The 27,385-nt window shown below is 39.1% G+C and overlaps 2 protein-coding genes across 6 annotated transcripts; one reads left to right on the top strand and one right to left on the bottom strand.

The window, feature by feature from the left end:
* The first annotated feature begins 331 nt into the window (after window positions 1-331).
* Window positions 332-7,618, top strand: zgc:194887 (uncharacterized protein LOC571819 homolog). 3 transcript variants are annotated; one of them, XR_003409992.2, is made up of 7 exons: window positions 332-671; window positions 804-923; window positions 1,637-1,775; window positions 1,915-1,995; window positions 2,193-3,409; window positions 3,529-3,617; window positions 5,615-5,660. XR_003409992.2 is itself a non-coding variant. In XM_027000189.2 (5 exons), the coding sequence occupies exons 4-5, from the start codon at window positions 5,961-5,963 to the stop codon at window positions 7,461-7,463; spliced, it is 831 nt and encodes a 276-aa protein (XP_026855990.2). In that variant the 5' UTR covers window positions 2,366-3,409; window positions 3,529-3,617; window positions 5,615-5,683; window position 5,960; the 3' UTR covers window positions 7,464-7,618. The 3 variants fall into 3 exon arrangements, 2 of the variants coding, with proteins under 2 accessions (XP_026855990.2, XP_026855991.2); XM_027000189.2 differs by lacking the exons at window positions 332-671; window positions 804-923; window positions 1,637-1,775; window positions 1,915-1,995 and adding exons at window positions 5,960-6,099; window positions 6,772-7,618 and having other exon boundaries at window positions 2,366-3,409; window positions 5,615-5,683; XM_027000190.2 differs by lacking the exons at window positions 332-671; window positions 804-923; window positions 1,637-1,775; ... (1 more) ...; window positions 2,193-3,409; window positions 3,529-3,617 and adding exons at window positions 5,960-6,099; window positions 6,772-7,618 and having other exon boundaries at window positions 5,361-5,683.
* chrm5a (cholinergic receptor, muscarinic 5a) lies at window positions 7,358-23,921 on the bottom strand. 3 transcript variants are annotated; one of them, XM_035533069.1, is made up of 3 exons: window positions 23,623-23,921; window positions 8,535-10,170; window positions 7,358-7,441 (listed from the first exon to the last, which is right to left on the bottom strand). In XM_035533069.1, exons 2-3 carry the CDS (start codon window positions 10,087-10,089, stop codon window positions 7,437-7,439), a joined length of 1,560 nt encoding a protein of 519 aa, XP_035388962.1. In that variant the 5' UTR covers window positions 10,090-10,170; window positions 23,623-23,921; the 3' UTR covers window positions 7,358-7,436. The 3 variants fall into 3 exon arrangements, with proteins under 3 accessions (XP_035388962.1, XP_026855994.2, XP_026855995.2); XM_027000193.2 differs by lacking the exon at window positions 7,358-7,441 and having other exon boundaries at window positions 7,702-10,170; XM_027000194.2 differs by lacking the exons at window positions 7,358-7,441; window positions 23,623-23,921 and adding an exon at window positions 23,268-23,615 and having other exon boundaries at window positions 7,702-10,170.
* Between the last annotated feature and the right edge of the window lie 3,464 nt (window positions 23,922-27,385).

Genomic DNA, 27,385 nt, shown 5'->3' with positions numbered 1-27,385 from the left:
AAAATATAAACTATATAAATAGAAAATAAAACCTTTTTTTAAAGGGCTATTCATAACAAGCAACAATAATGAAAGATAAAAATGTGAAATATAAAGTATATTTATATTATATATAAATTATGTAACATAATAAATAGTGCTTTTTTCACTAGAAGAAAAAATTCGCAGGGTCCTGTCACTGAAAACTCTTGTAGCCTATAAGAGGTATTTACAAGGAAAAAGACAGAAAAAAAGTGAATATGTGCAGTCATGTCTGCGTTAATCAAACACTTTGGGATGTTTTAAACTTTGGGCTGTGTAGCGTTCCTGACGTCATTATTCGGCGTCTGGACTGAGCTGTCAAACTATCTTGGCCGTCGAATTCAACAAAATTACTTTTGTTTGCAGACTTGGCAGATTCTAAATGAAATATTTAGGAAGTTCTAGTGAAAGAATTGTGCTAAGATGCCTTTAAAAAACTTATTTGCCCCTAACACTTTAATACTCGCAGTTTTGTTTGGATTATGCATGTGCTATCGTACTGGGCCCAAAGGAGAGACTTTGCAAGTAACGGCAGGTGACGATAAATTCAAGATCGAAGGCCGTGCGATTCTATATGGAGTAAGGACAGAGGACTGGGTTTCTAACGCTGTCGTGTTAGTTGATGGAGAGGAGCACGTCGGCTTTATCAGGTTTTCTCTATAATGTGCAGTTGAACGTTATACAATTAGCTAGATAAACACCCACGGAGTCAAAAAATATGTATATTGTTACACGGCTATTTTTTGTTTGTTTGTTTGTTTTGTTTGTTTGATCCTAACCAGAGTTGATGGAAGCTTTACCATAAATGATGTACCATCTGGTTCATATGTGGTCCACGTTGCTTCCCCGACTTACAGATTCGAACCTGTCAGAGTTGATATTACCACCAAGGGGAAAATGCGGTAAGTTGCTAAATTCATTGGTCCAACGTCTTCGCTGTCATTGCAAGCAGTTCATATAACGCGTGCCGCTTGTGCCACAAGGTACGAGCTAGGGTTAAAGTTAACCTTACTCATGCAATTATAGCAAAAATAACAGCTTAAATACCATAATGTCATTCACTAATGGAACAAGTAGCTGTTAGATGTTAGAGAATGTGCAATATTAGTGCAGAAACTGATGGAGTGGTATAGCAAAAAGACAAATGGGTTAAAATCCAAAAATAAGACCTAGAAAATCAGCGTACAGCTGATTGTGTTGCCTGAAAAAAATAGATTTGCAGCAGGAAATAGTTGTTTCAGTTGTTTATGGTCAGAGGAGTGTGGATATAGGAGAAAGGATCTTTGGAGAATGCATAGGAAGCCTGCATACAAATACTGTTAAACACTCTCAGTTGTCTGTTTCCTGTCTCATTGTATTTTAGGCGCATAATAGTAATAATAGAATGAACAATCTTTGAGTAATTTATTGACTGCATGTGTATAAAATAAATTTTATAAATTGTATTTTTAAATACATTTTATAAAATATACTTTTATATAAATAGATTTTGAAATTATTTACTTTAGTTCAGTCTCAATGAAGGTTTAGTTTGTTTGAATAATGTAAATATTATAATTGCTTAGAGCATTACATTTACTTTTCTTTATTAACCTTTATGTATATTCATTTGCAGTGCACGCAGAGTCAATTACATCAAGATATCTGAAGTTGTGCAACTGCCTTATCCGCTTCAGATGAGATGTATAGGACTTCACTCCTACTTTATAAAGCAAGAGACTTGGGGCTGGTCTGATTTCTTTATGAACCCCATGGTAGGCTTGGTGTTCTTGTGTCTGTACCCCTCAGATCCAGCATCAGTATGTTGACATCCAGTACCAGCTTGGACTCCTCAAAATGTAACCCATCAGCAAAAGATGAAATTGCTTCAGTTTTGCTCTCCTTTCACTTCAGGTTCTAATGATGCTGCTCCCTCTTATGATCATCCTTCTCCTGCCGAAGGTCATTAACACCGACGATCCAGGGGTGAGAAGGGTATGTGTATCCACCCACACCCAGTGCCATCCATCATAACTTAGACCATGTTCTTCATCATTTACCAATGACTAGTTCTTTATTACATGCAACATTCAGTTTCATTAGTGAATACGGTGCCAGAACCTCAGCTGCATGTTTGGTACATATTAATTATCTGCTACTATGTGGCATGTGTCTTGTATTTGCTTATTTAGGAAATGGAACAGTCATTGAACATACTCAATCCCAACCCAGAGCTTCCAGATGTGTCCGAGCTTATGACCAAGTTCTTTGCTCCACCCAAAAGCCGCGGTAGGCCAGGGGGCGGGGCTCGGGGTCACGGTCACAGGGGCGGTGGCCCAAGGAGGAGGTAATCTTCATCTGAGTCGGAGACATGTTACTCAGGCTGTTGTTTGAACACAATTTGCCCACTTCAGGTCTTTGTTGAACAATTGTTTCATGTTATTTGCCACAAACCTGATCAGCCTTTGACATTTGAGAAAAAAAAACGCTGTTTGATGCCATTGTCAGTTACAGTGCTTTACGTCACACCTTACTTGGTTGGTGGTCCTGGGTTTCAAGTGCACTTTGTTTTGGCACTGACTGTGTGAGTTTTGCCTGGACTGCTGTCATGATTTTATTTATATGTTTTTTACATATAAATTTGCAAATTTCTAAAACCATGGCATTATTTATTGACTAATTTATTTACCGACTCAGGAAATGAAATGAAATTGTTAAATGTTAAAATTGTAAAGTTTTAATTCAAAGCTTTTAGTCTTGTTGATTAAACGGAGGATAAAGTTTTTACTTTTGTAAAGCCATTTATCCTGTTACTTTGTTGTGCTTTTACTTTTCTCAGTACAAGAACTGAGGTTATCCATAGAGTGAAGGACAGTATTATTGGACAGTATACCTTGTGGGTATTTTAAATGGCAACAGCTTTGGCTCCACCGTCATGGAAGTTGAAGGAACGCAAGCTAAGTATAGCCCTAGTGAGAGTTGTCAAAGGTTGTGGGGGAAGGGGGATGCAGCAGTGGGACTATGAGGGCCAATCCCATAAAGGAAAAGAACAGCTTCTGAGTGCAGGTATCTGTAACAGCAGAGAGACATACCTGCATGTATTCCAAAAGAATTCTGAAATTTTACAATAAACAGACTGCTGGTGAAGGTACATGTTTTTTTGTGCTTATTTTCATTTTGCCTTTGTACTTTGTTACTATAAACTTAAAACGCTAAAGAATATTTAAAATATACATAGCAATGTTTTGACGTACAATTGCAAAAATATGTTTGTGAACCCCTTAGATTCTGACTTTCTAGCATTTCTGCTACTGACTACTGATTGGTTAGTGAGCTGATGCTGGAGTAGCAGAAATGCTAGCAGTCTACTGCCCAAAACCTGCTTTCTGTAGAAAAAGGAAACACACAGGTAAGCTTTCTCTGCTATTTTGAGTGTAATGCACACTTCCTCTTTCCAAATGTAAAGGAAGGTCCTGGCCGAGTGGTAAGAAACTATTTAATTTTATTTATTTTTTTTTCCATTTTTAGCTTAGTTCCATTCACCCCATGTTCATTTGACTCTCTTGGGTGCCTCATGGACGCCCTCTGGCATTTTGCTGTCATTTTTTGATATAACGGTAGGTATAAGAAGTGGACAGGTTCCTCATAAACCAGCTCTAGTACAACACAGTAACACCATAGCTACACAACACAGTAACACCATAGCTACACAACACCATTTTTACAACATATTTTATTCTTTTTGTATGTTCTGTTTTTACCAGGCAACAGAAACCCGTACAAGCATTTAACTACACATTGTACTGTGTAAGACTGAACAGCTTGGATTACCTTGCCATGTAGTTGAACATCATTATCTTGATATTTAATACTTAATAAATGACATAAATATATAGGTCAGCATGAAGTCCTAAAAACAACCAGCATACAAGATAAATGCTCACTGTAGCAAGCAATGGTGTAGCACAATGGCAAGTGAAGATGCTATTAAAGAAAACCAAAACCAAAGTAGCCATTAGCTTTCTGGCAAGCAACCAATAAATGTAACAGTCAGCACTCATTACAAGCTTTCCATAATCTAAGTTCTGGCAAACAGTATGAAAATAAATATTCAGTAGTAGCCATACTTTCATCAGGAGTACATTTACAGCATTTAGCTGACAGTTTTTTACAATGCAACTTACAATTATGACTGAATACAATTTGAGCAATTGAGGGTTAAGGGCCTTGCCCAACAGTGGCAACTTGGCAGCTTTGGGGCATGAACTGGCATCCTTCTGATTACTAATGAAGTACCCTAGCTACTGAGCTACCACTGTCAGAGTAAAAGGTTAAAATCAGTCTAAAAAAAGTCTGCCTTCCATAATGCTTTCCAAGCTAGTTTTAGCATTTAGCTTGGGAGCTTTTGAAAATTTGCAGCACCTTTTTATTTTGTTGTTTGGATTTTTTGGGGTGGAAAAGAGGAGCAGTTCTCTATGTAAAGCCATCAGTCTTTTTAAACTGACAGGTTTGCTAAAAAGCTTTCTTTTTTTTGTTTAAAAAAGATAAACTTTTATTTAAAGCTGTCAATTTTTTTTTAAACTGAATTTTTGTTTAAAGATTTCTTTGCCCTTCAGAGCCACCATAACTGACTGCAGATCAAGCATTTAGATTATTCCTCCTTCCAAAATAGCTCCAGTTCATTGATGTTTCTGTAAATATATGCACTCATCTCAACATCTCAGCAAATAATTTACTGTTTCACTTTTTTTTTATGAATGTTTACTAGATTATAACTTTCATGCACAATCAAATATATAATCCACAATGTATTATTAAATGTATATTAAAAGTACATCATATACATTACACATATGCATGCTGTGTGTCAGGCAGTATTTAGCCAACAATCAAATTATGAAGTATTTCACCAGCCCATCAATATGGATTGAAATTCTGCATTTGAGCAACTTGCAGCAATTGCAGAATTTCAATCCATATTGATGGGCTGGTGAAATACTGGTGAAAAAGGTAATAAGATATGTTTAACACAACAACCATTTCATGTCAGTTAAGAATCATTTATTAATTTTAGTTTAGTGGTTTGAATGGTTGCCTTAAAGATGATGAGGAGACCCACTCAAATTTTCCATTCTTTTTTTGTGATCTGAATTGCTCACAGGCGCCCATCTCATATCAGATGATGTAATCAATTTTCATAATTCAGCCAAGAAAACAGTTAAAAGACTAATTAACTGCAAAGCAGTTTGAAGCTGATGATAACTGCCTTATTCATAAATGTGAGTGAACCTCATTGGTAACGATTTTACAACAACAGAATGAAGGAATTTGATGTTTGTTTGTTTTTTAATGTTAGATTTGGATACATTCTGCAGTGTGGTTACAGCGCATGTGGAATAGCTCTGTCTGAGCTATCCAACACAGTCCTGTCACAGATAAAAAGCTTTAACCCTTGGTGTGTTCCTGTGTGACACGAGTGTAAATGGGTCTGAAGTCCAGTGCTGATAGGCCCTGTGTAGTATATAGAAGTGGCAGCCTCTGTGTGGACTCTGATATTGAAGTTGGCTACGTGGATCTCTCTCTCATTGTCTCCCTCTCTTCCTCCCTTATTCAGAGTAAAGCGTGTCATATCTGTCACAAGTACCCTACATCACACAAATATACAAGCCACGATACACTGAAGGTGAGTATGTCCATTTTACTGACTTTGAAAAATCCAGGTTTACTGAACAACCTTTCAGATCCAGCTGCATAATAGCTTTGTTCCCATTACAAATGAAAAGATGTTTTTAATAATTCATGTGCTGGACTTTAAATTCAGGATACTGCTGACATTTCTTGCACTCAACTGGATCAGAATCTCACAATGAGCTGTACTTAACTGGATTGCTGTGTTTTGCTTGTAATTTTGCCTCTCTTACACTTTTCCTCTACTTGTTAAATGGGTATACTACAAAAGGATGGAGAACTTGGGGGCCAGGCTGGTGGTCTTCAGCATGCTCATTTCAAGTGCGATGCTAGCTGTACAGCCTCCTGCTAAAAACATCCATCTGCTTGCTACAGGAGAACACAAATTCATCCTAAACCTTGGACATAAAGGTACAAGTCAGGGTATTTGTCTGTGATACCTTAAAAGCAGCACGACACAGACAATGCCTTCCAAAATACAACATAAATTATAAGACAACTAGAAAAAATTAATAATGAATGAGGGCTGTTTATTATTATGCTTGTAAATGTTATGAAGAGGGTCTAATAGATATACAAATTTGTTTTGAGTGGATTTATGGCACCACACCTGGTTCAAATTACACAGCATGACACTACTGACTTTTGACATATGAGAACAGAGGTCACAGTTCCTTCCCTGCAGCATGTAAGTATGGGGTAGGATATGAGTCCTCTTTCTCACAATACTCACGTATAGGGACTATTGGCACACAGAATGTATTTTTGTATCTCTTCTTACCTCTCCATTTTGGTGCAAATACTCAGAATATTAGACTTTGTTTGTATGTATGTAAATATACAGGATATCGGAGTCCATAGAAACACAAATAAAGATAACAAGACACTTAACACAGTCTCTCCTAGTAATCAAGCAGTTAAATGCAAGCACACTCATTGTCCCCAAACAAAAGGTTTTGATGTAGAAAACAGCTAAATGCTTCTCTGGATCAAAATTGTGATTAACACAGCGACTGTGTTTCTGTAGGGTTATATTGTATGTGTAGAGTCCTGGTGAAATTCTTACCTGCCTCTACCCACCAGAGGTGCCCAGGGACTGCCACGAGCTGTGGGAGAGCTCTGCAGGCAAAGCGCCGAATGGCGTTTACCTGATCCGGCCTGCTGACGCCCTCATCGCAGCCTACTGCGCCATGCAGGAAGGGGGCTGGACCGTGATCCAGCACATCACAGTCAACGGAAGCGTGGACTTCGACCGACTGTGGGATGAGTACAAGGTGGGCTTTGGAAGCCTGACTGGCAACCACTGGCTGGGTAATGAGTACATCCACCAACTTACGAGCGGCTCTGTGCGCTACAAGCTGGGCATCAAGCTGGTGGACGAGGATGCTGTGACCAAGATGGGTGAGTATGACCCGGTGCTGGTGGAGGGAGAGGATGCCCAGTATCGCTTGCGCCTGGGTCTGTACCACGGCACAGCCGTGGATGCGCTTACCCTGGAGCCAGAGAGCTACCTGCACGACAACCAGCGCTTTACCACCAAGGACCATGACAATGATAACTACTTCCAGAATTGTGCCAGGCTGGAGTTTCAGGGCGTTGCAGGCGGCGGGTGGTGGTACGACGCCTGTGCGGGTGCTAACCTGAACCGCCGCAATGTCATCTACTGGCAGAAGGATTGCAACAAGGAACATCTGTGCAAGTATGCCTGGATGATGGTGAAGCCCTCAGACATGGTTAAGGTGGTCCATTCAGACTGCAAAAGAGATGAACTCTGATCTTATTACATTACCAGAGGTAGTCATTCAAGACATTTGGAATCAGTTTTTGGCAAAGTTAAGAACTGATAAAGAATCAAATAATGGGGAGACCTAAGGTATTTTGGAATTTAAAATAAAAATATTTCCTGATCAATGATTTAGAGGGTCGCTCATGAGATTATTTTATGAAGGACACATTGCTGTTATGTTTAGGTAGTCACAAAGTTTCACAAAGGTTTGTTAAACAAATCTATATTTTTTAAATAATGACATACAGAGTTACAATCACAAATTACACATAAACAAAACAGCAAATAAGATCTTCTGTACATAAAATTGTTGGCCATGGAAGTTTCTGCACCTCCAGTGTCACCTGTATCATCACATAATTTATATTATGGTCTTTCATGGTATGTTTATTATTATGAATGTTGTCCTGGTTAGTTACATTAACATGTGAGTTAAAAGAGTACAACCTATGATTTTTAAACTGCCCTAGAAGATGGGATTACAAAACAACCCTTGTCCACTATAAAAAGTCAATATTTTTTGCCTTTTCTGAGCTTGTAGGTCTTATTTCTTGTTTTCTTGCCTTATAAATGTAAAAAGCAGTGAAGGCATTTGATGGATACAAACAATCTTGATGAACCATTTTTTATATATTCAACTGAAATTATAATAGCAAAAACAATAATAGCCCTTAAGACTAACATTGCAGCAAACATAAATATCAGCATGACAATTACAAATTATTGACCACGAGTTATGCTTACATATTTGTTCTTTTACTAATGCACAGATTCACCTCACCTGCAACAATAAAAAAAATTCCAATTTATCACTTTTGAATTTCATTAGTTTACCAGTGGGACATGGAATGTGGGAAACCATGAAACCTTCATATGCTTGAAAACAACACTGGAAAGCATGTGGTCATATTATGGTTGTATTCTCATATTCATTCATAATGCCAGTAGTGGTGACTTAAAATGTCTGGATGTAAACAAGTCCCATCTCTATATTTGAGAGAGAGAAACAATATAACAAATGAATGCTTCATTTTGTTCAGATGCACTTATGTTAACTTACTGCCTACGGCAGGGTTTTGCCCATGCCAGTAAAGCTTCTCTTCCACCCTCTTCTTCTTCCAATGGCAGAGGAGAAGCATCCTGAAGGTCTTTTGGAAGGTTTTGTTGCAAAGCGCGTAGCACATTGGGTTGACTGTGCTGTTGACGTAGCACAGCCAGTAGCCCAGGTGCCACAAGGACAGCGGGATACAGTCAGAGCAGAATGTGGAGACAAGAACCATGATGTTGTAAGGAGTCCAGGTGAGGATGAAGGCCAGCAAGATGGCGCTGAGGGTTTGGGCCGCCTTCCTTTCTTTGATCAGGACCATCCTCTTGCGCTTGGTGATCTGACTCTTAAGTGCTGCATCGGCGGGCTTAGCCGATGAGGCTGCTGATGGTGTGCTCATGGACTCAGCAGAGGAGAAGGATGAGCCACCGGTGCCGGGCTCACCGTTCCTGGTCTGTAGTGTGTCACCTTCCTTTGCCACAGCCCGGAACTTGTAAGAGACACCCTTCCTGCCCTTGTGTGATCCAGCCTTGGCCGGCGAAGGGAAGAAGGTCTCACCTTCACGCGTGCTCAGCCGCTCTCCGTCATCGGATGGTGGTGTCTTGCTCCCACCACCTATGTGGTTCCTGTATGCTGGCACATGGCTGGGTGACGGTGGCCGTTCCTCCTCCTCGTCAGAGGATGCGTAGCTGGTGAGTGTGCCGGGCTGCTCAGCCTTGGACCAGATACCAGTGGAGATGGATGAGGGGTTGCTGGCACCGCCACGGCTGCACGATGACCAGGACACCTGGTTCTGCTCTCTAGAGGTGTCACTAAAGCAGGACCTGATGATGCCCCTCTGAGGCTGGGCTTTATTATCAGCATCTGTAGAAGGGTTAGCACCCTGGAGCTCTGCCAGGTCTTTAGTGCGTTTCTCCGTCTCTTTATATATCCGACAGTATAAGATGGTCATGACTGAGACAGGAATGTAGAATGCAGCAATGGCTGTCCCGAAGGTTATTATAGGCTCTGAGAAGAACTGAATTTGACACTGCCTCTCAGGTACTGTCCTCTTGCCCACGAAGTACTGCCAGCAAAGAATTGGAGGTGCCCACAGGATGAAGGACACAAGCCAAGCCAGGCCTATCATGATGCCAGCACGTTTGGGCGTGCGCTTGGCTCTGTAGGTCAAGGGTCTTGTAATGGAGAAGTAGCGGTCAAAGCTGATCACCAGCAGGTTCATTACAGAGGCATTGCTAGCCACATAGTCCAGAGCCAACCACAGGTCACATGCTATGCTGCCTAGTGACCAGTAGCCCATTAGTATGTAGGAAGTATATAAATTCATTGAAAACACACCAATGATGAGATCAGCAAAAGCCAAGCTCAGCAGGTAGTAGTTATTGACAGTCTTCAGCTGACTGTTGACTTTGAAGGACAGCATAACAAGTACATTCCCAGTGATTGTGATCAGGCTCACTATGGCCGACACAGTTGCTATGGTGATGACCTCCCAGAGGCTGTGCGTAACCAGGTGGGCATCTGATGTGTTGGCACTGAGGGTGGAGTTTCCAGCCTGGTGTCCATCCATGGTTCACCTTTTTTCCCTGCTCTTACCCACAGATCATGTACAGTGCTTGGAACAGACAGCACTCCATGGCGACTCGTCGTCCTGCAGGAAAAAGAAAACAATGACATCTGAAGTGTCAAATTGTAAGGTTATTAGAAAACTCACAGTGTCATAGCACACCCTGTACAGATAATGACAATGACCACTGACTTTAAAAATATGTGAACCATTCTTTGGCTGGAGCTTCAAGTTTCAAGTTTCAAGTTTGGTTTATTTGTCACATACATAGTCATACACAGTACAACACGCAGTGAAATGGTGGAGAGTGCTCTGTCCAAACTGAGGAAGAGAACCAGGGGTGCATAGAGAAAAAAAAAATATATACAGATAAATATATATTCTATGTATGTACAAAAATATATTAACAATGTATGTACAATATATGTATATTATGATTATATACACAATGTACAATGTATATGGTTGAGTATATATGTACACAATCTACAGAATGTACAGATCCATTGTATAGTACCATATCTACAGTTGTTGTAACAGGTTAATTGAGTATAAATCTAAATCTATATATACAGATGTACAGATATACAGTCATGTTACGTGGTGGTACAGATATACAGATATACAGATATACAGTCATGTTACGTAACAGTCATGTTACGTGGTGGTGGTGGTGGTCCCCACAGTTTATCAGTTTCCCTGATTCAGGGCCCGAATGGCCTGTGGGAAGAAGCTCCTCTTCAGCCTCTCTGTCTTGGCCTTCAGGAGCGGAAGCGCCTCCCTGACCTCAACAGAGAGAACAGTCTATTGTTGGGATGGGTGGGGTCCTTCACAATTTTCCTGGCCTTGGTTTGGCACCGCTTGTAGTAGGTGGTCTGCAGGTCAGGAAGTTCCGAGTGAGTGATGCGCTCTGCTGAACGCACTACCCTTTGGAGTGCTTGTCTGTCCTGCTTGGTGCTATTTCCAAACCAGACTGTGATGTTCCCCGTGAGGATGCTCTCGATAGTGCAGGTGTAGAAGTTCCGCAGTACCTTGGAGGGCAGTCTGAAGTCCCTTAGGCGTCTGAGGTGGTAAAGACGCTGACGAGCCTTCTTTGCCAGGGAGCTGGTATGGCGGGACCAGGACAGGTCCTGCGAGATGTGAACACCAAGGTACCTGAAACTATCTACTCTCTCCACCGCGGTTCCACTGATCCTCACAGCTTGGTAGTGCCGCTCCTGCTTCTTGCTGCAATCCACGATCAGCTCCTTTGTCTTACTGACGTTTAGGAGGAGATTATTTTCCTGGCACCAGTTTTCCAGGTGTTTAATCTCCTCCAGGTAGGCCCTCTCGTCGTTGTCCGAGATCAGACCCACGACAACGGTGTCATCAGCAAACTTGACAATGGTGTTAGAGCTGGAAGTGGCTGTGCAGTCGTAGGTGTACAGTGAGTAGAGCAGGGGGCTTAGGACACAACCCTGAGGAGCTCCAGTGCTGAGGGTGAGGGTGGATGAGGCGCAGTTGCCCACCCGTACTGATTGTGGTCTGTCTGTTAGGAAGTTGGAGATCCAGTCGCACAGGGATGTATGCAGTCCTAGATCTCCCAACTTAGTAGTGAGTAGGGAGGGAATGATAGTGTTAAATGCTGAACTGTAGTCGACAAATAGCATTTTAACATAATTTCCCCTCCCTTCGTCCAGGTGAGTCAGTGTAGTGTGGAGCAGATGTGCAATCGCATCGTCAGTGGAGCGGTTGTGGCGGTATGCAAACTGCAGTGGGTCCGTGGAGGCTGGCAGTGAAGATGTGATGAAGTCTCTAACTAGCTTTGATAATTCAGTAGATTATCAAATGTTTATCTACTTTGATGCTACTTTTGCAATTTTGTCAGCTGGTGATTTAACAGTAACAAAGTAGATGATGCTGGTGGGGTGAAAATCTAGTCTCTCTCAAATTGGACAGAGCTCCAGATGTGAAATTTGTGTTGTTTACACTCTCAGTATTGCACACCAACCCTGTAGTACACACCAACCCTGATTTACAGACTCACAAAATGGTGACAGATGTTTTTAGCTTTTTAGTCACCTTAAAGAAATCCGCTTTAAAGAATGCATATTAATGTATAATAATAAATACATATTTAAAAATGACATGATACAGACAAAACCTAAATATATAATTGGGAAATGATGGGCAAAGACCTTTTAAAAGGAATATATACTGCACATTTGACTTTTGTCTCTTTTTCTTTTAGCTCACTTATTATTAAGTGCAGTAAACTTGTATCAAAGTGAAATTGCACCAAAAGCAGTAAGTGCATTTTATGAGTCACTGCCTAATGACCCAGAACAGCTTGGTAGGGATGGGGGTTTAGGTGGGAGGTGGGGGCAAGAGATACTTTTGATAGTGCTTTTTCACAGCATATGAATTGCCAGTTTCTATAACTAGGTCAGTTTAAAATGATTCACCCTTATAATAATGGAGGCAGATGGAGCCCAGATTGATTTAATTTCCATGACCCCTTCCTGTGAGGTCTTCCTGTGAATCATGATTCCAGCCACTATGTCTCCTGCAACAAGGTCTGAACACCTCAATTTGGAATCAAATGAGGTGGAATTTGGTAAGGCCTGTCTCACCGAGACATAATTGAAATGTTTGACAACATTCTATTACAGTGTCCATCAGCTAGTTTTGAATAATGCACATGAATTTGTGAGTCACTAGATACAAAAGAAATCATGCAGCCTACTCAGATAGCCCTGACTTGAACGTAATGTTTTTTAGTATTTCATTTTTTTCCCCCAAATATGCACCTTATTCAATTTATATAAAACTCATCTTTTTATCATCAACCATGTACAATAAGTACTATAAGAAAACATACCAAGCCATATATACAAAGTATAAGAATAAATAGTAATAAATAATAAGTATATATGTAATCTAAGTTCATGTATTTATGAGTCAAGCCTATTTTGTAGAGAAATTAACTAAAATAAATAAAGCATTAGGTGATTTTAGATGCAATAAAACATTTCATAGTTGGGGCGTGTGAGAACTGTTCGCTACAGTAGGGGGAGACATTTACAATTTCTTGGATTTACAGGTATTTTTAAACTCAAAGGTCTTAGATTTCGTGTACAGAGAATGTGTACAGATTTTTTAATAGTTGTTTTCAGCAATAATAAAAGTTAAGCTTGTATCTCTTGGATTGTTTATTCCACACTGAGCCCAGGTAGGTTCGCTTGCAAGCGCAAAGGCAGAGCCACTGTCAGAACAAGAACGGGAAAGATGATCATTGAATTGAAAATGACACAAGCTTTTCTTAGAGAAAGCTACCAGAATCTGCCCACTTGGTTGGTCTCAGATAAAGCAGGCTTTTTCAGCTTTATACAGTGATGTGTTGTTCTCATCACATCATACAGAACACACTTTAAGTGCTGTGTCTAAAGCTTGAGGAACAGCCCATCCGTCACCGTGGCTTTTTGTTTCCAGGGAGACGGGCGACCGATTGCTTTTGAAAGACAAGAGCTAACATGATTTCAGGTGCAGTGGATGTGCTCTGGGGCCCGCTGGAGGGCAAAACAAACACACCTCCCCCACTCCCCCTCCCCCCCAAAAATGACAAGCATGTCATCTCCCCTGTTAGCTTGAATGGCCTCTCAGGCAGCTATATTTGCTACTAGCTGGCCGTTAGTTCCAGAGCAGACCAGGGGTCAACCTTTCTGTGGTGAGACCACATCAGACTGCAGTGGCGTGACTGTCTCGTGATGTTGTAGAAAAGCAAGCACCCTGAAACATTGCAAACACCAAGCAAGAGCAGTTGTTTTCTTTAGAATGAATGTGCAATGTGGTTATGCAGTCAGATGGGTTCATGGTCATTTTTGAACTTGGTTTTGACTTTTGTGCCATGTATCCATTACAGGATACTTTTTTCAAGGTGCACTAGGAGGAATTAAAGCAATTCCCTTGGGGTCATTAGGGGTTAAGCACATTAATCAGGAGCAGAACAACCTGTGGTGTGCCTAGGCCCTACCATTGGGCTTGGAGGTCTGTATCTTTTAAATACCAAATTCACTATATGACACAAACTTTGAGCAAAACCACTGTAAAAAAATATAACTATGATTTCACTCACCAGGACCGGCCTGCAACGTGTAAAATCAAATTGCCCCACCAGAACTCTCAGAGAAACTGTCATTTCAAAATGGGCTGTTTTTAGATTCCATGTGTGGACTGTATAGACTTTGGAAATGAACATTTTACTGCAATAAAGCAAGGGAAATTCAGTTTTCCATAATAGAGGCCTTTTAACAGACCAGTGTATAACTATACGTAGACACAATTGGATAGCAAAAATAGTGAAGATTACAAAATAACTTTACATTAATTTTGTTTTTACCATGAATAAATGAAATCTCTTATTCATAGGTTATTGGCTAGATTATCAAGAGTTTGCCAATACAGCACTGCTATTAACTGCCATTAACACATGTAAAGTTCATATTCAAACCCTTATTTTTCTTGCTAGGGTTAAGTTATCATCTAGGGTTAAGTTACAATGGTATTAAAAGTGTTGAGTTTGACTGCGCTATCGAAAATAAAGTGTATAATCAACAGAGTTGTATGTCTGAGCCCTGACCACCTCAAACTGAAGTTTAATTAGCCAACACTTCCAGTCAGCTAGATTAAAATTACATATATAATGGATATAGTGATTAATATGAACCAGTGGAAGCAGTGTTATTTTTGAACAGAAATAGGCCAGATATAAAAAATAAACCAAAACTGAAAAGAAACCAGCATAACAGTAGTGAATTCTGAATAGTGCTGAAAAATTATTTGTATGCTTCTGTTGAAATTATGGATTTTTTTTTATCACTATTTAGGTGTATTGGTTAAGGACTGATGCATAATAATTCACAAAGTAATTCCATATTAAATTCAGCTATGCTACTTGTGCTGCATAATAGTGATTTATATAGTTTCAGTAGAATAGTATCAATACAGTAAAGTCCCTTGGAGTAACCTGATGTCATTCTTGTTTTTATTTCACATTTTTGTTTTGATTTCACAATATTTCACAAACATTTCATAATGGAACATCTGGTCTTGTGCTGAGCCCATGGTCACAGTGCAATCTATACTTGCCCCTGATAACAGCATAGTCAGCTGGAAGGGAGGGGAAACTACTATCAGCGGAAATTAATCGAAAGCTAAAGAATGTATATACAGCAATTATATTTCTGCACTTGAGGAAATCATGAATTTTAGTAAATAATGTATTCAATAATTCAATAGATATTAGTTCAGTTTCCTAAAATGTCTCCACGAAATAGTTTTTCCATGGACCACTTAGAAAAATAACAGCATATTCATACCTGATAGTCAACAAATTCCTTACTTATCAGTCATCATTCTATCTTTATTGTGTCCCTTCACGTCATCTACATTAGAGTAATGTTATTTCTCTTGTCAAAATTCTATGGTTGTGATTTGAATAGCACTGTCAAAAGCTTCCAGTAAAGAGAAATTCACTAGAAGGTGACCTTTCTAGTCTTAATACAAGATACATCTTCATGTCTTTATGATGTCTATTTTTAGATCTTCCCTAAAGAGAACTGACCTCCTTCCCAAAGGGTATATCCAGTGCAGTGGAGAGAATCACCCTCCAACTAGAACTCTAGAATTGTGCCACCAGCCCGTTCGGAGCATGCTTGGGCCCTTGACAGAAGCTGGTAGTTTGAGGAGATGCTTCATTCGTTTCATGGTCCTCTTGCCTTGGACAGATGGTACTGTCCAGACATGTCACTACACTGGAAATCTGAATGAGAGAATATTTTATACTTATTGATAAGCTGTAAGAAGCAAGCATTTGAAATATTTGGTAAGGTAGTTCATCTGAAGAGAGATTTTGACCTAACATTAAAGGAGTTCTTTACCCACAAATGTTAAATCACACACATTGTCAATATGGCTACAAGAAAAAAGCTGTGGGGATCAGTTAGCATCCTGATTTCCTGATGGAAATGTGCCTCTCGCATTTATTTATTATTAGCCCTATGAATACTTTGAGGTGCAATGTTATACTACACTGATAACAGTTCTGGTGACAGTGCAATAGATCAGGAGCATGTGAGCTTATCCACAAAGGGCCTGTGTGACTGCAGTTTTTGATCAAAGCAAGCAGAAGTACACTGATTCGAATTCTTTATTCAGCTTGTGTCATTCAAACTGTTGATTAGATACATTGGGTATGCTGTAGCTACACTGGCCCTTTGTGCATAAGATTGCCTATCCTGGGTGATGTTTTCACAGGCTAACCTCAGTTCTTAGGACCATTCTGCCTTAAAAATAGCCTGGGCTCTGTTCTGAAAGATCAGATTAATTAGTGATGAGGTATTCACTAACACATAAGTGAAGGCGCTTTCAGTATTACTCTCACTCAGTGACTCTCTGGCTCCAGCGTGGATGCTCCAGTTTACTGCAAGCTTAATTTAAACCATTCTGTGACCAGGATACAAGCGAGTGCTTTTGCTTCCCAAAAATAAACCCGAAAGTCTATAGGAAAGTAAACGTTGTCCACCAAGGCATCATAGTGCTGCCGCATGTACTCTTAAAATGGATTAAAGCCTGTTAAGACATTGCCTCAAAAGCTCCACACATCGTGAAACTAGGCAGGTGTTTGATAGAGAGCCTGCCACTGCTGTTGTAAGTACGAGCGCGAATGGCCAGCTTGAGTCAGCATGCCTGTCCTTGACCATCTGGTCAGTGTGCCTGCGGCAGTTTGGCTGCAGCCATCAAATGTTGCCTAGTGACTGCTATTTAATGACTAATACTGATTGCTGGTGATCCTTGAGCAATCCGCTCATCTCAAACCCCTTTCCCTGGCCAGCACACCTACACACTCCTCACTCATCAGCTCCCTCATTGGCTGGATGTTTGCTAAATAAAAGCCCTTTTTGACTCAGCTGCATTATCTGCACATGTGAATTGAAGAAATTAAAGTATAAATATTTTAAAAATTGCATAACAGTTTTTCCATTAAAAAAAACCCTTAACTAATCTTAAATCACCCATGGCGCAGAGACTGTCAAATGCAAATGCATTTACGTCACATTGTTGAGTGATGCGTTTAGCCCTTGAAAAGCATCATTTCTTATTCAAACAGAAGCACACCAGCCCAGTGGGTTGCTGCTCACTGATAACAAGCATTTGTTTGCCCATGAAATGGTCCCCATTGTTTTACATTGTTTCCTGGATTGGGAGTGGGCGTGGCAAAGACAAGACAGAGACAAATCCTTGGCTTTTGTCACATTATACCATGAAAATGAAAATAAATAAGTAAAACTTTTTCCAGCTGTGTTTATATAGTATCACACTCGTCATCAAAGTGAAAATGTAACTTTTAAAAATTCTGATAAATTATTGTGATTTAATTAGTAAAATTCCTGGTTTGTATAAGTAACCAGCCACCTGGAGCAATCATTATACACTCTCTCAGGTACAATTAATCACCTTCTACATCGCACACCAGGCTAATTGGCACACACCCGACATCAGTTATAGTGGTTTTGATTATGTCAGAATTAGACCAGCTGTTAGACCAGTAGGTTTCCACTACTAGTAATGCATGCGTTACAGGTCTCAGGGATTGTGCACTATAACAGTGTATTATAGACCTGAAGCTGTAGAATTAGGAAAAGCAGACAGAAGACATAAGTGGGTTTCCTCAGAGCAGGCTGTTCTTTATGTGAAGAAAAGTAAAGCCAAATCTATATTTTACTCCGTTACTTCTCCATGTCCTCCGTCACAGCACCCTCTAGTGACAAAGAAGGCTTCCTTATTTGTCATAAACAGATGTTCATGAGAGTAATGGTTCATCCGCTTTGCTGTTTGTTTTTTTAAAATAATGACAATTGGACCATACTTTTGTATGTGTCATAAATTCACCATGGTTGGAAAGCTGCTTGTTAAGGTTGTGGACAGGCACAAATTAATAGATGATGCAAAAAGATTTCAGCAACTTTAACTATCTCTCTGAGAGCATTATCAAGAAGTGTAAAGTGTATGGCACCAAACGCACCTTACCAAGATCAGGCTGTCCCTCCAAACTGGATGACCAAGCCAGGAGGATAATCATGAAAGCTACCAAGTGACCGTTGGCAACTTTGAAGGACCTACACATCTGTATGGCTAATATTGGTCAATCTGTGCATGACAACAATCTCACAACATGTACACAAAGCTGGCCTATATGGCAGGGTTGCAAGAAAAAAGCCACTCCTGAAAACATGCCATGTTGAGTGTCATTTACACTTTGCCAAAAAACACTTGGAAGATTCTAATGTCAAGTAGCAAAAGGTTTTATGATCAGATGAGACCGAGACTGATCTTACTGAACTGAAATCCAAGCAGTATGTTTGGCAAAAACACAGCACACCACCAAAGATACACCATATCTACCATGAAGCACAGAAGTGACAACATTATGTTATAAGGATGTGTCTCTTCAGCTGGAACTGGGCAGCTGGTTAGGATGGAAGCGCAAATGGATGCTGCCAAGTACATCCAAATTCTCGAGGAAAACACGTAGCCTTCTGCTAGATATCTGAAGATGTGCAGGAGGTTCACCTTCCAGCACGACTACAACCCTAAACACACTGCCCAAAAAACAAAGCATTGGCTTAAGGAGAGGAAGGTGAATGTTCTTCAGTGACCAAGTCAGAGCCCTGACCTCTGGCAGTGTATTGTCAGTTACCACAAAATGTGACTGAACTCTAAGAATTCTATAAAGAAATATAAGCAAATATTTCCAAATACTCAATCTAGGTGTGCAAAGCTGTTAGAGACAAATACAAATAGACTGAAGCAAAAGGTGGCTCTAGAAAGTATTAAGTCAGGGTACTGTTCACTTTTGTTATAAGGATAAATGTGTAAATGAAGCTGGAGAAAGATATTTTGTGAGCTTGGATTTCAGGCTGTAAGACAAAATAGTGAAATATTTCAAAGGGGTACGAAGATTTTCTATAGGCACTGTAAAATGTATTCTGCTTAAGCATATTAATTTGTCAGATGTGTGGTTAGTTGAAGATATACTCTGATGCATTCCTAGCCTATAGCAATAAATCACACTTATCTAACGTTATTGATAATATTCAATTTAGATAGCTATAACAGCATTTGCTAAGCAGTTTTTAAAATGTATAAAGTTAAAGCCTTTATTTTTAATTAATATAACTATTAATATAACACTAACCAGGACATTCATTTAAAAATAATTTTTTGTCCAGGGATGCACATGCTCAGATAGTCTGAATAAGAAGCCCAAGACCGTTCATTCAGTCTCATGAACTACAATGCTAATCTGAAGTACTCAAAAAGCCATTTGATCAGTATGAATTGTTAAGCGAGCCAAAACCATACTTGGATAGTCAGCCTTTTTAGTTATGTATTTATTTTTTATAAATAGCAGTGGGGCCATTGTGAAGCAGATGAAGGAAGCAGTTTGATGACCCTGGAAGGAAAAGGCTGAGTGGTATTTTATCATCCAGATGAGAGCTAGCAAGCAAGAGTAAGCATACCTGATGTAATTGTAGAGAACCCTACCTAAGATCCTAAGAATGTTGATCTGAGGTGGAGCATAGGCATGAATTCATATGCCTTCTTTACTCTATGGATAACCACAAACAAATCAGTTTTACTTTGTCCCTGTAAAGGAACAAAGAGATGATAACAAATGGAAGTTTATTCTTAATAAACCAGACCTTCCTGTGAGTAACTCTGGATATACTGAAGAGGCACTGGACACTAATGCTATTTTTCCGGCACTATGTTGATGTCCAATCTACACAGCACTCACTGTAACACTGAAATTCTGATGATGAAGTCAGTGACTAGCAATGTCCCCAAAACAGGCTACAGGGACTAAGCAAGATGAGTGTAAAAGCAGAGTGTGTTTTAATAAAAAAGAAAAAACTACACAAAATGCAGAAAGCCATTAGAGTAACTCAAGAAACAGCACAAAAACTGCACCACCAAATCCAAAAGTCTGCACAACCAAATCCAAAAATTGTCCAATGAGGTAAATCCAGTAAACCATAAAGATCACATTATCAATGAAAACAACCATGAACAATACATGACAAATAGCTGGAGAAATGACTCAGAAGTGCACATGGATGAAATAACAAAACCTCACAAAGAATATCTAGAGAACAGGAAGCATTTTTTAGTCCATATTGACAAGTGCAAAATTAACAACAAGTGGGAGTAGAGAGTGCCAGAGGGCATAAAGGGTGGGGAGGCAGAGCTAGGATAGGTGTTACTAAAGCTAGTGGAAGCTAGGAGTGGCATTAACTTCATTGTCTTTGCTGTTCTACATAAATCATATTTATAAATTATTCATCAAGAATCTAAGATTTGTTCCTACATTAATATCTATCGACATGATTAATCATATTAAGGTAAAACATTTCAAAATTTCTTGAATCCAAAACATACTATCTTGATTCATTTCTCCAACAGATTGTCTAATGTTATTACATTTATGATCTACATATAAAAAATGCTCAATGTTCAATCATATAATCATATATAGCAACATAGCAACATAGAGATTATGAGATCTTTAGGTAGGTTAAGATTATTTAAATGAGAGACCATTTAGTCTCATACTGACAAAGGCAATCTAAGTGGGCTTACAGTTGGTCTGCTATTCCATAAATATTCAAAGAAATTGATGTGGATCTAATGTTACTGTGGGCATGGGAGGCTGAATGGGGATTTTTTAAAAAATCATTTGCTTCAATAAAAGTAAAGAAGAATTATTTAAATAAAAGCAAAATTTCTTTAATTGAATGCTCAAGATTGAACATATTAACATTTTAATATTAATATTAATATGTTAATGTGCAATTTAAAGCAAGTCCAAGTTCTGTGTTAGCTCTGTATATGTCAATGTATAATGCCAATTCTTGAATAGCAGTTCTTCACTAGTTAACAGCAAAAAGTAAATATTTTTAGCTGTAACTATATTATTTTTAATTATTTTTAATAATAATTTTTAATTATATTTAATCCAACTTCTACTGATGAGTAACTATCTTTCACCTACCATGTTATCAGTAACTAATTAACATAAATATATCAGAAAAAGATCTTCATGTCATTAAAAAATTCCCAAATGCATTTTATCTAGGTACCAAATACACAAATACTATTCCTAAACCATACATCTCGGGTTGTGCTATGGCGCAGCACAGTAAACGTTTAAAAAGGTACTGAATTTAGATTTAGTGAAGAGATTTGCGCTCCATCAAAATTCGTCATATTTGAACATGCTTTAAATATGAAAGGTTAAAATAACACAGTAGCCTACGTAGTTACTGGCTTATTTAGCTTTAACGTACAGTGCATTATTTTGCTCACCAATGACAAGGTTATTTTACGGGGTGCAACAAGGGAAATGCAGAAATGATCAAATATAGTAGAATGATGGCGAACAGAGTAGGGCAGATAAAGGAAAAAAGCCAGAATACAGAAAAAAAGCGAGATTCGGTGCTGTCGTGATTCGGTAACGGAGAAAAGTTGGGACACTATATGCGCAGCATAGGAGGAACCAGTGAAGTGATTGTTTGTTTTCTAGAGAAAACAAGCGGCTGCGTCAAATACAGAAGAACGTTGACGCTTTTGTAAACCAGCGATATCAGTGGGAACAGATATATTAAGCAAGTACAAAAGCCATATCCTTCCACGTGCGGCATGTCAACAGAAACCTTATTATCAAGTTATTTTTTATGTAGCTGCTTCTTCATATCGGTTATAAATTCGGCGATCATGTGACTTTTGATCGGTCTCCCCAGTTTAGCAAGCAGATACGCAGAACAAAAGTTGCAAACTAGTCATTTTCTGAGCTTATCAGCAAAGAGAAACAAGAAATACGCCGATTCTTATGCAGTCCAAAGAGTTACATAGAACGTGAGGCAGAAGAGAATGTCGGAAGACTTTAATTTTGGTAGACCACTATAACAACCGCAGCCAATGTAAAGTAAACGCAGAGCGCGTCATTTCGCGAAACTCATCGCTAATTATTACCTAATCAGATTACCTTCGGTCTTAAGTAAACTGATGTAGCAAGATGCTGTTACTTTAAAGCGGTTCGCTATATTGTAGCATGGAATCTCTCTCTATATATAATGGATACATACATTATTTCACTATAATAGCAACATAACAGTACAATTACAGCTGTAATTACCTCTATGTTCTAATGGATTTGTTACTGTGTTCATGGTCTCAACTGCACTGCAGGTATAAACTCTTACAGATACTTATAGTGTCAGGGCAGAAAAGTAGTTAAATCATATATTTTTTCCCTAATATTTTTCTGATCTGTTCTTTGATCCAGCTATACTTTAATTCAATATTTTCAGCTTCAGTAAATCATGTTAAAATACTGAATGATCATTTCAACAAAAGAAGAGGCAAATGATGTCAAGCAATGTAATGCCACAAGCCAAGCAATGTAATGAAGAAAGGCAAATTTGTTTTGAGCATTTCACTCTGCAGTCCATATGTTGCCTTTTCCATTGGGTGACGGCAAAACCAAATCTGAATATGTCACAAACCAAAAAGAGACAAGTGGTTGTCTTCTGCCCTGACTCTTTCATGTTCCAGTAAAAATCCAGATTGATTAATTCACTAACTGACTGACTAATTGATTGATTGAATGAATACTATTCATTAATGAATTCACTTGTTTACAACCCATTGACTTTTCCTGTCTTAGAAAACCAGCAATGTATTTGCATCATTCGTTCCAGTTCAGGGCCTTGAGATCCAGCAGTAAGACTATAGTCCTTAGCTCTTTTAAACCTCAAGGCTGATATGTTATCTGCAGGCATGTTTTCATTAGGCAGAAAGAAAACATTAAAAATACATGCTCAGCCCTCTTAGATGTAGGCATCTACATTGCACATGGGTATTCGGTGTCTTTTATATTGAGTACATGCTTGTATATATTGCGCGGTTGTTAGTATTGTCCCTACAATTGCCCAAACAGAACTGAACAATCGATGTAGAAGATGACTTTCTTACACTGTATACCCTACCTTACCCCTTATCCCATTGCTGAGAACTGGTGACAGAACAGCATGTACTTCTGCTAATAGAATGAACTTCTTTTTGCAAGTATGTATACTTACACATAAATCTCTTCAGAAGTGGTGAGTGTTTCAGACCCATCCTTTGTTTGTTTTTGAAAATCTGTCTTCCAGCCTCTTAATTAGGCATACAGCATGTTGCAAAAAAACATTAAACATTTTGTTGAAGTACAGCAACCTTCAGATCTGAGCTCTCAGAATGGAGAAAGATAGAACCAATGCAAAGAGATAAAGAGATGAGAGCTAGCTCATGAGAAGCTTCTTAGGAAAAACAGATCAGATTTCTTTCAGGTGCAATGCGAACATCTAGCATCGATCCAAAGCTCAAACATCACCACTGACAAACAATCAAGCATTGGCAGATAACTGGTGGTCTCCCACAGATAGATTTGCTCACCAACAGGTTCTGATGGAGTGGAATGTGCAACTTTCCTCCCTGTGTGTCAGAACGTGGTCCGTTGTCCTCCGAGGTGGGCCTCAGGGACTGCAGCTAAAGGGTCGAGAGGAGGAGCGAGGGGTCGCGTGCTCCTACAATCTTCCCCCCCGCTGCTGCTGTGGCTACCGCTGCTGTTGATGACCTGGCTCTCCTCTGTGGGGCATGCAGATGTGGCCGACACTTGCAGCCAGCAGGAATTCCCACCAGGCTGGATGCCTCATCATGTTTCGGGACAATGAGCATGCAACCACGGAACAAGAGAGTGTACGAAGGAAAAAAGAGAGAGAGAGGGAGAGAGGGAGGGAAAGAGGGAGGGAGGGAGTGCAAGAGTGTGTGGGGGGTGTGGAGAAGCGAGAGAATGGAGAGTGGAGGGGGTGGTTCTGAAAGGGAGAGAGGAAAAAAGTAAAAGCATGTGGATGATAGCGTGAATGAGAGAGAAAGAGAGAGCGCGAGAGAGAGAGAGAGAGAGAGAGAGAGAGAAAGAAAGAAAGTGAGTGAGAAAGAGCGAGTGAGAGAGCGGGAGAGAGAGCAAGAGAGAGAGAGAGAGAGAGAGCGGCAGCAGAGAAAAAGACAGGTGCAACAATGAGTTGCTTCAGAGCTGTCATTAGTCAGCTAATATCAGTTAGTTGTTCTTGGGCTAAAGCTTTTGTTCCTCACCTAAACCAAGCTCCATGGAAACAGCCAGGCTTAAGAGAGTGACCTACAGACCCGTGTTGTACCTGCTTTAGTCCCTCTACATCTGTTTTATTACTAATTTCCAGTAATTATTAATCATTTCCCATTGGTTTATACTGCACAGATTTCATTCATGAAATTCATGAAAAACATAACAAAAATAGTGGTTGTTTTTTTTTTTTAATGATATCCTTTCAAGACATGTTTTGTGAATGACAGTCTGCTGGTAAATAAGATGGAAAAGGCCAAATCACTAGCAAACTAATCTCCTTAGTTGTGCAATCCCATCAATTGGTCGGAGGACGAGATCACAGAGTATATCCCATAAAGGCTGTCGCAACGGAACAGTAAAACATGACAAAGGAACAATTGTGATTATGAATAGGAGACTCATGGATCATGATGGGGGCCGGGGGTGGTGGTGGAATTAGTTGCTTTGTCAAACATATGATAGTAACACTGATCATGTGATAAGATCCTCTGTGAATGACACTCCTCCATCAGAAATGCCTCTTGAGGGTTAATCCCTGTCCTGAAAAGTAATTCTACTAGAAGAGATTTTTTTTAGGCAGTAGTCAGACAAAAGCTTAATAAACATGCTATTATGAGTCTTATGCCAATTTTGTTTTTTTATTTTTTTGTTTAGATGCACACTACTGAGTGACTGCTGTCCAGTCCTTACTGGAACTTATGATAAAGTTATGAAGTTATGAAAATATTAAGGAAAAGTCTCCCTCATTCTTAATTATGAAAATTTGTGCAATGACCCAAGGACTGGTCTCACATGAGAAAAATGATTAAATTAGAAAGATTAGAAAAAGATTTTGTTAATTAAACACAACTAAGAGAGAAGTCTTGATGGTATGTTATTCTCATGGTATAATAGAAAAATCAACAGAATATGTGTACATATTCACACACGCATGCACAAATGCACACACACTCACACGCATGTATGCACACATGATGTGCCTACTTCTGCAAGTATGCATGCATGCATACACACATCAGTATTGCTCAAAAGTACTTTAACCCAAATTATTACATCACTTCACCTCCAAAACCCTTTTAGACCATCACTAGACAAGAACAAATCTTGAGGGTGAAGAACCTGAACACCAAATGCTTCAGGGGCTGTGAGGAAATGCAGATCAGAGGGTGTATTCACAACACTGACAAAGCGAAGGTTTTTAACACTTGCAGCATAAAAAAGTCTTCAAATTGCCATTTAAATTAGAAAGGGCCCAGAATGAAAATCATCCTGAAAAAAATGCTTGAAAAAAATATGGCTGGTACCAGTGAGCATGGAATCTTGAGCAAGGATGCAGTTATTTAAAAACATTTGCTGTGCAAACTGACAGTGACTCTACCAAATTCAAAATCAACAACACTATAAGAATATGCCAATTACAGTAAACAAATCTTTGTGACACACAGGCTATCAGCTCAGTTTAAGATGTTCTCTTAAATCCTGTAGGACTCTTTTAACTTGTCATATTCAGCCCTACAGTGCACTTTTATTTTTTTTAATTTTCATCTTTTAAAACTTTACATGATTATCTTGAACTCTTTAAGCACTTTAACATTTGTTTTAGTTACTTAGTTTTTAGTTATTTAGGTCTCTATTGGAAAATCTGTTTAAATCAACTGTTTTATTTATTTATGTAGCAAGTCTTTTATGTGAAGCACTTTGAATTGCAGCTGTGTATTGGAAAGTGCTATATAAATAAACTTTCCTTGCCTTGCATTGACATGTTCTCACCTTTTTTTCAGTTAAAATGTTTTTTGATTATGCTTCTTGATCTTATGATTGGCTTCAGCTATTTGCCCAGCAGCTCAGATTTATGACAACAGTTCCTCCAGATACATCAAGAGGATCTGGAGGCATGGACTTGATTTATGCTGAAAACACACCATTCACACCATCATTGTGCTCCTTAGTTCATATGCCAAACGAATCAGAGGAGTAGCCTAATGAAGAACTGACATACATGTGAAATAAAATAATAAAAGTAAGGCTCTCTCCTTCATTCTCTCTCTTGCTTGCTTTATTTGTATTTGTATTTGTATTTGTATTTATATTTATTTGTATTATTCACTTTCACTTTTTCTCCTGCTGTTTCTGTCTGTCCTCTAATATGCATTAGTAATGAAGCTTGATCTGAACACACAAACATGCAGACTCAAACACACACACGCACATGCACACGCATGCACACACACCCAACAGCTGACTATAGGACACATGAATTGCTTGACCTAATTGCGCATCCAAAAACCTTACCAGATTTCTTACTTAGCAATATCACTTGCAAACACATTCTCATGATTTAATTTATAATCCCTTACTTATTACATCAACATTTGTCTTTTATAGCAGTTATTATTATGCTATAATTACAGTGTAATACAAACTTGTTTTAACAGCATTTTAACTGTGATTTAGGAACTTTTAAAATATGGCCATCTGTTCTTTTGATGTTTATAGTATTTTTCTGCTCTCTGTAAAGCACGACTGTCCACTTCAACATAATTTAGTCCATTTTAGAAAAGCCCCCATTCTTTCCTCTCATTTTCTGCTGTACACAGCACGCATATTGATTAATCAATAACTTTTTTCAGTCCACTGAATTTAAAAGTTTGTTGTTGTCCATGCTGCCAGAAGAAAAATAAAAACTTTTTTGGGTCCAATCATCAGATTCACAGTTGTTTCTGCAGTTCATAAATCACAAAGACATGCTAAGGAAGTGTTTTGATGTCTTTCAACAACAACAAAAAAAATCTTGAATTGGAATTTTGAACTGGAAAGCTCTAGAGTGATTTCTTATATGCGTGTCTATGCGTGCCCATACTAAATAAGCACAATGGCAAATTCTTTATACACTCTAGAATGGAAATCATTTGTTCTTCGGATGTTGCAAGCATTCATGCTTTCATAACATAATACATAAAAAATGTGGTGAATGGCTGATGAAGAGTCAACCAGGGACTGTTTCTGGCTGCTGGCTGCACAGCAAGGGTACTGGAGCTTGTGGTTTCAGCACCCTAG

This window comes from Electrophorus electricus, chromosome 13 (assembly GCF_013358815.1).
Source record: "Electrophorus electricus isolate fEleEle1 chromosome 13, fEleEle1.pri, whole genome shotgun sequence".
Classification (NCBI taxonomy): domain Eukaryota; kingdom Metazoa; phylum Chordata; class Actinopteri; order Gymnotiformes; family Gymnotidae; genus Electrophorus; species Electrophorus electricus.
The sequence above is the reverse complement of the archived record's forward strand: the minus strand, read 5'-3'. Positions and strand labels throughout refer to the sequence as shown.

What these genes read in the sequence shown, in the direction of transcription:
- zgc:194887 (XM_027000189.2), top strand. Translation starts at nt 5,961, where the DNA reads ATGGAGAACTTGGGGGCCAGGCTGGTGGTCTTCAGCATGCTCATTTCA. An exon ending in CCTAAACCTTGGACATAAAG is followed by an intron (nt 6,100 to 6,771) that starts GTACAAGTCAGG and finishes TCTACCCACCAG; the next exon opens with AGGTGCCCAGGGACTGCCAC.
- chrm5a (XM_027000193.2), bottom strand. Translation starts at nt 10,089, where the DNA reads ATGGATGGACACCAGGCTGGAAACTCCACCCTCAGTGCCAACACATCA.